This window comes from Oenanthe melanoleuca, chromosome 2 (genome assembly GCF_029582105.1).
Source record: "Oenanthe melanoleuca isolate GR-GAL-2019-014 chromosome 2, OMel1.0, whole genome shotgun sequence".
NCBI lineage: Eukaryota > Metazoa > Chordata > Aves > Passeriformes > Muscicapidae > Oenanthe > Oenanthe melanoleuca.
The window spans coordinates 21,183,302-21,194,037 of record NC_079335.1 but is presented as its reverse complement, the minus strand read 5'-3'; the positions used below and the strand labels follow the sequence as shown (position 1 = coordinate 21,194,037).

Genomic DNA, 10,736 nt, shown 5'->3' with positions numbered 1-10,736 from the left:
TGGTCATTTTAAAATCATGATAGAGGAGAGGAGGCACTTGCACAGTATTCATACTTCATAAAACCATATTGGATTTTATTATCAAATATATTTTCTGTACTTGGGGAATAAAGTCCAGAGCTTGCAGCTTCTGAAACTACAAATTCTCAAATGCTTTAACAGCAACTTGTGTGAAAGAGTTATGTATTGTACTCTAGACTGGCATGGAGACTGCTGGATAATCCAAGTCTGTGGCTGCGAGAGGAACGGAGCCAGGAGGCACTGTTCAGGCCAGTCTATAATTCTACAATCTTGCTGGGTTGCTGTAGGACCTGGCTGTGGACCACACAGCTTCACCTTGTAAAGGAGGCCCCAGAGAGGTAATACCATTGGAATTGCTTCCCAGGATGCCCACTCCTCTTGTAGGCTTCAGTATGCAGCTCCCAGGGGCAGGAATTATGGCCACCACTGCTTTAAGCCACTCTAAATATTTTGTATTTGTAACATTGAGTTAATGTGTATTGATTAAAAAGGGAAGAAATCTAGAGTTCTCTTCTGTAAGAAAAACCTTTGGTGCCCCCTTGTGATATTTTATTTTCAGCATTTGAAATTAAGGGCTATTTTCAGGGAGGAAAGCAGTTCAACATTAAGACAGTTTCATATTTAAGTAAGTTAATTGAGCAAAGCATTTTAAGAATTAGTTTGTTTTATTAGTAACCATTCTGTGTTGTATGACATTCTCCCCAGACTACTTTGAGAACTATTTAAGCCAAGGAAAAAGTCCAGAACAGGAATTTAAACAGTGTCCCAGTGAGCATTTCTGTTTGGAGCAGAAAATGGGACCCATTATGCCTATTTGAGATACAGAGTCTCGAACATTTTCTTAAGTGAAATACTTCCAGCAGAAATGCTGAAAAGTAACTGCATCCCAGTAATAGTTTTTGTACATCACAACAGAGTACACAAGGGCAAAAGGATAAGAAAAATGAAGACTAAAACTGCAGTATTCATAGGGGTGCTGTTTTTGTGCATGTTTTCAAAGGAGGAGTGAATATTTGCAACACAAGCAGAACTCATTTTTAATAGCCAAAAATGTTGCTGTGGCCACCATCCCCAGTGCATCTAATCTACTAAAATGTGCACCAGGAACATGTGATATATTCAAACTAGAGGAAAATTTCATTTTGTAGCCCAGTGGTCTAAATATAGGCTGGGTACTGTGGTATTGAATCCTGGCAGAACAAAGCACTTGGAGAAGTTGTGTTCTTCAGGCCTCAATAATGTATCACACCAGTTCAGGAATTTAGGAACTTTAGTGTCTGCTCAGTGAACATGAGATAGGACTCCTCCATTTAGGCACCAGCAGCACTTCAGGATGATAATATTTTTGCTAAGGTGCAAGACTACTGCACAACTGCTGAGTAATTCAGCAATAATCTTGCAGCTTCAACAACTTCTACCAAACATCACTATGTTTATCTTCTGCTTCCCAACTAGCTGTCCCTCTTTTCCCAGTTACCATCCTTCTACCACTTCAGCTGGTTCTAGTCATGACACAGTATCTAAGTTTAAGTAGTTTATAGAAACAGGTTTTTCACTATGAGTCCAGAGTGAAAAGCAGCAGCTGAATTACATGCACAGTTTCCACATCCCATTTGCCTACAGAGATTAAATGTGCCTACAGAATTAAGACATAAGCACTGTTACAGAATTGCTTTCACAATGAGTGTTAAAGCACAGAGGGGGAAAATTAGAGGGGCTTTTAACACTTGAACTCCAGTCTTCAAGTTAGAAGTCTACTTTTATATGAAACTCTGAGTGTTTGACAGTGCTTATAAGTTCATTAAAAATGTCATGCCATCAATATTTCCTGCTGAAGAGTTGGTTTCATTACTACTCATCCATTAGCACCCAGCGCAATAAGGTCTGACAAGTTTGGGTAAGTTCTAACACTCTCCAGAAGCTTGTCAAAGAGAAAAAATGTGTTAAGTCTTTTTGTAATGGATATTTCAACTAATCAGAGCTCAGAAAGTAAGAAAGTGAAAACAAACTTTATTTCTGTTTAACTAAAAATAAACACATCATTCCCAAAAAGCCGTCAGGTTCTGCTGTGGCATCTGACAAGTGATAACAGAACCTGCTAGATATTTTGCACCAAAATATCCCATAAGATTCAGTACATACAAAAGAATTTGCACCTGTAAAAATATAATATAATCACATAAAATACTAAATCATCACAAAACTCAAGCAGAGAAACAAAGCCTGAAGCTTAGGAGAACAAAGTGTGATATTACACACTTAAAGTTCAGTAGAAATGAATGGAAAAAATTTGGACATTTTCAAAATTTTTGAGAAGAATGTGGGAATACTAGTCACCAAGTGACTGAACTGTGACTGTGCAGAAGACCTATACAAGAAATTCTGATCTTAGTATGCATTGATCAAAGTATTTCTTGCAGAGAAAAGAAAGCCATAATGTTATTCTAGTCCTTGAGGAGGTTTCACTTGGACAATTGGCTTGTTGAATTGAATCAAATAATAGATTCTGGTGGAAACAGTGAGGAGTTGTTAGACACAATATCTGTTTTTGGATTGTCTTAAGAGATGAGACTAAATTCAGAGGATTTTTGTCAGGGAAAGAACAATCATAATACTGGGGAAGAAAAGTCTAAGGGAAGGATCAGATATACAGAATAGCTATTTTAGTAGCAATGCTAAAAAAAAGGTAACAGGTTAAGTGACTACTAGAGCAATCTGGAGTAGGTCACCAACATGGTAATGGGACAGTATTCTAACCAGTTTTAAGACAGAACTCAATTAGTTGACCTAAGAGCTTGGCTTTTCTAAGAGGTTTCTAATCTGGCTCTGCTATATTTCCTCATGTTCCTATGAAAATAGAAATAAAAGAAATTGCTTCTTGTATTAAAATTAATCAGAATGGCCTCAATTGCCTAAGGTATTTCAAAGAGTAACCAATATATGGAATAAGAAAATGATCTGACATATGGTGTTGAGCTACTTAATTTAATGACCAAGATTTTTTATCATTTTTGGCTAGTTCATGATAAAACATACTAACATTCCCTAGCCTATAAACAATTCCAAAGGTTTATAACCATATTTTTGACTAAGCTCTTCCGTACTTGTCACCAAGGAAAGAATGATCAGAGACTTAAGTAATTTCAATTTCCTTCTCATAAACCACTTGAGGTTTATGGTTGCTGCTCAAAAAAAATAAAATATTTATGAAGCAAAATTCTTGCAGCAATATCTGTCAGCAGAAAAAGGTTACTTCTAATAATTCTATTTTAGAATTTAAACCCACAACTCTGGCTCAAACCATCATGGTCAGAAAACTAAATTAATTCCCTGGGCATTTGTAGGCAACGTCACTCCTCCCACTATAGATCATGTCTGTCTGAAGGAAAATGAGGATTACAAAAATAAGATTTTCAGCAGCCTAATACTAACCCAAATATTATCTTGAACATTATCCCCATGTTCCAGAGGGAAAGACAATTCACTCCTCCCTTTCCAACAATCTGTTGTCAGTTGTAAAAAGAAACATTGAGCTGGAGAATAACTGTGGGCAGAACATTTTAGAATATACTTGATCATTGTCATTTCTACTCTACTCTAGTATTTTTGCATCCTTCTCATGTGTGTTAGCACCTAACCTCAGGTCTCCAAGAATTAATTCAGACCAGCAGAAAAAGAAACATGAATCTCTAGATCCGCATATACTTGTAAACTGTTTTCTGTTTGTTTTTTGTTTTGTTGGAAGAGAGGTGGGGGGGGGGGGGGGGGTCATTTGGGGGGTTTAGGGGTGGTGTTTTTGTGCTGAGGTGGGTTGCTCATTTTTTTTTATGAAGAAATTAGGTTCTCTTTGCTGTTTTATTGAAGTCCAGACTCCTGGCTTTGTGATATGTGATGGAGACTAATTGAGAGATACAGTGTAGAGAAAGAAAGCATACTAACATGGATTATTTACTGCCACTCTCCTACCCCAAATACTTAATTTCTGTCAATAAAGTAATCATACAATGAAGATGTTTTCATTTCTTTCACTCAAATTATTAGAGACTATTAGATGGCTGTCATATACCTTGTGTTCTATAAATGTGTAGGTAAACAGATTAATGACTTTATTTATCCCTTGTGTCAAGGAATAAAGCTAATTTTATTTTAAAAGAATTTTTTAAAAAAATTATCACTGTCATAGAGAATATATTTACCCAGAGATGAGGAGTCTGGTGTTGGAGACAGTGAGGTGGGGGGTCTCTCTGAATTATTAAGAGAAAAATCAAAGCACAGGGACTAAATTAAAGCCTTTAGATGGATTGAAGTATATTAAGCTGCTCACTCATAAGGTAGAGGTGTAAGTTTAAGTTTTAGGAAAGTGAGGTAGCAAATAAATTTTAGTATGAGCTCTAGCACTTTTAGTACATGAAAGGTTTTAAATGCTTGAGTAGCACTACGAGTTTTAGTGAAGGTGAAAAAACATACTAGTGTTTTTAGTGGAAGCTTCATGAATGTAGTTTTAAACATTGTAGAGCTACAGTAAGAATATTGCTTACATTTTTCAGATAAAACAAAATAGACTATATGCATAGTTCATATGTTACTTGGTGTGTTAAGAAACTAGAATTCTAATAAGTTAAAGAGTAGTAGTCCAAGTTTGTGTCTTAACTTGTTAAGAAAATTCTATATAAAAGCATGCATTGGGGAGAAATGGTGCTTTTTTACCATGGCTTTTTACTATTGCTTTTACCACCACTTTTTGCTATTGTTTTGCCTTACTCTCTCACTGCCATCATCACCACCACCACCCCCCCCGCAAAAAAAAAAAAAAAAGAGCTGCCACAGCAACATCAGCTTCCCAGGACCTTAACAAGAACAGCTTCTGCTTCTATCTAAAACTTTATACCAAAATGAAGCATGAATTTTAATGTCTGTGACTGTTCCTTTTAAGACTGATATGCTTCTACAATAAACAATCTTTTAGCAACTATTAGCTGCTTTGCTCATTTTAAAACATAACCCAACAAAGTTGGTGCCTAAAACACCAGAGCTCTAACCTCACACTTGGTACCCCATGTTTATAAGAGCATGAAAAAAAATCCAGAATTTATAATAACTTATTTAAGGTAACTAAGTGTTAAGGTAAATTCATAGAGATGGGGGAAATATCTATTATATATATATTATATCTATAAAGAGTAGTATATTTAATATATCTATAGAGAGTAGTGGTCCAAGTTTGTGTCTTAACTTGTTAGGAAAATTCTGCATAAAAGCATGCATTGGGGAGAGCTGGTGTTTTTTTGCCATTGCTTTTTACCATTGGTTTTTGCTATTGCTTTGCTTTACTCTCTCACCACCATCATCAACATCCAAAAAGATAAATATCTTCATGGAAGTACTGTGTCCATTTCTGTCACCTGCATTTCAAGGTGTTTGTAATTGCTAGGATACAAACCAAAACCATACAAAAATTATTTGAGGTCCAAGAGGCAGATTGAATTAGTTTTCTAGAAGGGATCAGCATATTTAGTTCAAAAGTAAAATACATTAATTTCCTTTATTAAATCTAGAGATAAAGAGTAATTTCCTGCTGTATATAATCAAGTAGAAGTGTGAAGGTGACCTGGTATCTGGGAACTGATGTCAAGTCAGATTAAGCATAAAGGTAAGTTCACAATAGCAAAGGTGATGCCACACCATTTTTAGATACCTGAATATATATGGCATCACCTGAAGTTTTCAGGACAAAAATTTTGTAAAATTCAGTGCAACAGAATATGCACACAGCATCAGTTCAGTTTATAAATTACTATTCTATTGACTTCCATTACAGAGGCTAAGAGAACAACAAATTAATTATTCCAATAAAAAATTCAGACAAGTAATATATTGGTTTTGACATATGACCGTTCATATTAATAGAAGCATTTTTGCACATGTACACAGTGCCCCACTTTGAGAAATTTTTAAAACAGTTGCAGTAATTTAAAGAAAATCAATAAATAAATCTGATTTCAAAGACTTTAAGAAATAATTCTTTAATTTGTCTTTAAGACAACAATAACATTTTTAAACATCTATGAGGTGCTGTAAGCTAAATATTGAAGACTACATTTAAGACACTTTATTTAAAAATGAAGATGTAAGTTCCTACCTACTACACAACAGGTAAAATAAGACAAAATATTTTTAAATGTTCATTTTTTAAAACACAAAAATATACTACGTTAATTAAGATATATACATGAGAGGTTATCTTGGGTAAATCAGCAAGAACAAATGGGATAATACTTCAAAATGCATCCTTTTAGGAAGAACAGGAACAAGATCAGGAATTAAGGGGGAGGGTAAAAGGAATTAAATGTAAGAATGCCTTAAAAATTTAGAGTCTTTTTAAATTTCTTTTGCTTTGGGCACTTCCTGGTGGAGCATCTTTTTTATTCTTCCGTTTTGCAGATAAACTATTACATTCTTTTGACCCATGGAATGCATGCAGACATAAAATACAGAACTCAAATGCACATGCTTCCCTGCTACATAGTCCTCGTTTCTTTACCAATTGATATTTAGCAGGATATTGACATCTTGGACAAGGTTTTAGAGCTTCATCAGTGAACAGAGTTTTAGCAACCTGTAGCAAGAGGAAAGAGAAAAGAGCTATTTAGTCTTGTAAATTAAAATGTTCTAAAAACTGAAAATGAAGCATTTCTTAGATACCTACTTTCATGTATTCTTCCTGCCTACTAGATGAGTGGGGAAGAGAACTGCATCTCCTAGGTGTAAGTTCACTGTGTGAAGGTGGTGTCTGTAAAACAGGAGTTCTGGCTTGAGCTTGAACAGGCCTTAGAGCAGATCTATTGAGAATGTTAAGTCTTGTAGCAGCATCTTCAGTTTTCAATAAATATTCCTGTTAGTTTATTAAAAAAAAAAAAAAAAAAAAAAAAAAGGAGAAAAAATGAAGATTCTATTTAATCTGGGATTTGCAGCTGGATTTTTACTTGTTTGGGTTTTTTCCCTCTGCAACAACACAAGAAAAATCACAGGTATATTGCAAGTATTTACCATTAAATGTTTATATTTAGCAAGGGATCAAGAGAGAGATCATCAAAAACCAAGTCTCATGAGCAGAGTAAAAAGCCAACTGTCTTTTAGCACACTCGACTTGTGGTCATGTTTATGAATTAGGACATCTCAATAGCAGGTGTGCATGTATCATGTTGAAGAGCTATAAAAATATACTATCAATTTGCTTACTTCTCTAGATGCCCCTTAAAAACCTTCTACATATCCTTCTGATGTTCACAAATACACTGTGACACAAGCAGTCCTGAAAATAATCAGGAAGCAATCTAGAGTGGGTCCTGCACCAGACTAGAGTGAAATGGACAATGAGGAACAGCATGACACAATTGTATGAGCAGAGTTTAAAATATAAAGCTAGAATTAGCCAAGGAAGAGATCCTACAGGATTCTCAAGAAAAAGCAGAAGGGGTGAATAAGAGTCTTACATGGCTGACCAGTACTCAAACTGCAGACTACTGAAAAGCAGTGAGGGCCATTACAATTTCCTGTTAGAATCCATCACCTACTCATTTTGGAACTGCCTCTATCAGTTGCCTTTCTGTAGCTTTACAAGATGCTTCCTCTTTCCTTACATCTTTTTTTCATACTTGGAAACAAATTACCTTTGAGAACTATCTTACCCGAGCTGCTTCTTTCAGCTGTTTTGTGTACAACTTTCTCCTCTTATCTGCACTTCTGTCTTGTACAATGATTTCACGCCAGCTTTTGCTTACTTTCCAAATGCTGGAACAAATAAAAAATTTATTCAAATTTTTTCAAGTAGTGCAGAAGTCATGATAGTAAGACTACCTAGCAAAGATTTTTGCATGGTTTTATATATTCTTGGTCATTTTACAGACTGCTGCTATAGACTAGTTAATTATTTTGTTATGAAACACAGGTCTCATACTTTACATATCACTGTATAACAGAAGAGTCTAGAGAACAACAGTAACATTAATAGCATAGCATGTCTTTGACTTAAAAAATAAATTAATTTCTTCCTCCATATAAGCCACTTACCAAGAGTGTTTCTAGTCAAAATTGTGTTAAGAGTTCTGAAAACATCTGTGCCCTTATACAGTTTCATCTATTTGCCCATTCCCTTTGTTACTAACAACAAAGAAATGAAGAGCATTGTGTGAAATATAATAGTTCCAATTGATTAGAAATTAATCTAGATTACTCATGAATTAAAATTCTTTGAGCATCTTTGTGCTTAGGAATAATTCAGGAAACAAAATACACAAGAAAAATTATAGAAAATGTGGTTTTGAGTGCTATGCACTACTGGGAACTTGTAATGACAAGTTACTTTCTAGGCTTAAAGGAATTTTTAATATATTTTAAAAATTTACAAGTATTGTGATTTATTTTCACGTTTACTAATTTTCCATATTTGTTTAGCTTTTAAATGCCCCTATTTATTTTCAACACAGATCTACTTAATTAATGGTGAGAACTTTTCATTTTTTTCAGAAACAAATTTTATTGACAACATCTAGTATTCCAGAAATTATTGTAGTATTTGCAGAAGCACATCTTTTTCCCTTTTTTTTTTTGTGTGTGAAGCAATAGTACTTACCTGCATAGACTTTCCACTGTCAAAGCATCTAAAACTATAGCAAGAACATGTTTTAAATTTCTATCTTTCAATTCTGTTAAAATATCTAATTTTTCAAGGCCCATTTTCTTGCCAATAAGTCCAGGAAGAACATGATCTAATGCAAATATTTCTTTTCCATCAATATTCTCTGAGATTTGTTTTTGCTGTGATCTTTGTCTTTGCAAGCAAATTTCATGAACTATTTTCAGAGCTGGAGTTCTTGAGAGATCTCTATGACTTACAACCAGGTCTCCAGCAGGCTGTTCTTTTAGAACTAAATCATGATCTTCACTGACAAAGTTTCTTTCTTTTGTTAATATATGCATTGAAGTAGGACTGCCATGATTATCTTCTGTCTCTGACTGGGAGCCTAGTTCCCGAAGAGTAGATAACCTTCTGACTCGCTCAAGTTTTCTTGTCTTTCTTTTACTGTCTGAAGTTTTGGAATCCTCTTTGTGCTTTTGGAAGAGCTCTTGGAAAGATCCCTCATAATCAGACAGTGAGTCTCCTGATTTGTCCAAAGGAAGTGAATTATATCCGCTGTCCTCAGGCGTTGAGAGATCTGGGTAATTTGCTACCTTAACAGGGGAAGAGTTTATATCACACAGTCCAAAGTTCAAGTTCTCTACAGGACTGGCGATAGAAGTCAGGAATTTACCCTCACTGGCTTCAGGTAACACATTGTATGTAGGAGTCCTAAGCACCCTGTATCTAACACTCACAAGAACATTTGCATTACATTCGTTACTAGCAGTACTACTGTTACTAGCAGTGACATCCTTCCACTGAATTGGAGACAAATTTTCTGATTCTAACAATAAGGGGTCCTTACACTGGGACTCATCTAGAGTAGAAGTCCTTTGTTGTGAAAAGGAAAGCCTCCGTCTTGGAGAATCAGGATTAGAGTCCTCAGGTTCTGAAGTGTTAGCTGTCAGAGGTTTATAACTTTTATCTTTTGGAGAATCAGATTCTGAAGTGCTAGTTGTCAGAAGTTTGTAACCTTTATCTTTTGGAGAATCTGCAGCAGTTTGTGAAAGCTTTTCATCAGAGCTCAGAACACAAGAGAATATTTTTTTCCTGATGCTTCCTGAAGAACTAGGTTGTCTTTCACAGCATCCTACAGTTGTGCCAGCTTCACCACTCTTGGGTAAAAGAAGCCTCCTGCGCAGTGAGGAGCCTTTTCTACTTGATTTAGGAGTTTCAAAAAAATCTGCACTTCTATTTGCTTCTCTTTCTTCTGATAAGGAGATAGAATTGAATTCTTTTTCAATAGATGGTGACCTTGGAAAGAAGGCACGTGGATGGATGTGCTCAGAATGCTCCTGTAGCAATGATACACCTGTTACACTCGGTACGTCTTCATGTCCTGCATCAGGATCTTTTACCAACTCATTGCATCTCCTGTCCAAAAATGCTGAACTGCAACATGTGTCTTTAAAATTAGAGCATTTAAAGTTGCCCCTGGAAGGTGTTAATCTATTTATTTTAAGACTATTGAACCTCACTGGATTACTGTCTGACATCTTCTGCTTGACACTTCGACTTTGTAAATGAAGATACCACTGTTGTTTCTGAAACAAACAATAAAAGCAGTCACCAAAATGCCCTCAAATTAGAGAGAAAGCCTTGTGTAAGTATATCAAGATAACGGTCATAAAAGTACTGTCATTAGTCTCAGTAGAAACAAGGCTTATACATAAACACAAAAGTAGATGGTTAGAATGAGGGATTAAAATGCATATTATACTGTAAAAAAAAATAAACATATATCCAGTTAGCTAATTGAGCTGGCAATCCTCATCTGTGGAAAAGTACTTCAAATAAGCAACACAGCAATTAGAGGCTCATTGGTGCTAAAATTTGCAACAAAACTCTCCATTATTTCAGTAGAGCCAAGGTTTTTACTAGCACTGTTACTGGTTCATCCAGCAACTAACAGTTCAGTACTCAAGAGTAAGCAGAAGCTCTGGTAATAGGTGAGTTTAGACAAAAGGTTTTTTTTTTTCTCCTCAAGTAAAATAAGGGGATTAATCATGAAGTTACAAGTCTACAAGCCTCCCTA

The 10,736-nt window shown here is 35.3% G+C and overlaps 1 protein-coding gene across 1 annotated transcript; it reads right to left on the bottom strand.

Moving 5' to 3' along the window:
* Nucleotides 1-5,801: 5,801 nt before the first annotated feature.
* Nucleotides 5,802-10,260, bottom strand: FBXO43 (F-box protein 43). Its single transcript, XM_056484589.1, has 4 exons — nt 8,654-10,260; nt 7,710-7,812; nt 6,728-6,913; nt 5,802-6,637 (listed from the first exon to the last, which is right to left on the bottom strand). The coding sequence occupies exons 1-4, from the start codon at nt 10,195-10,197 to the stop codon at nt 6,389-6,391; spliced, it is 2,082 nt and encodes a 693-aa protein (XP_056340564.1). The 5' UTR covers nt 10,198-10,260; the 3' UTR covers nt 5,802-6,388.
* Between the last annotated feature and the right edge of the window lie 476 nt (nt 10,261-10,736).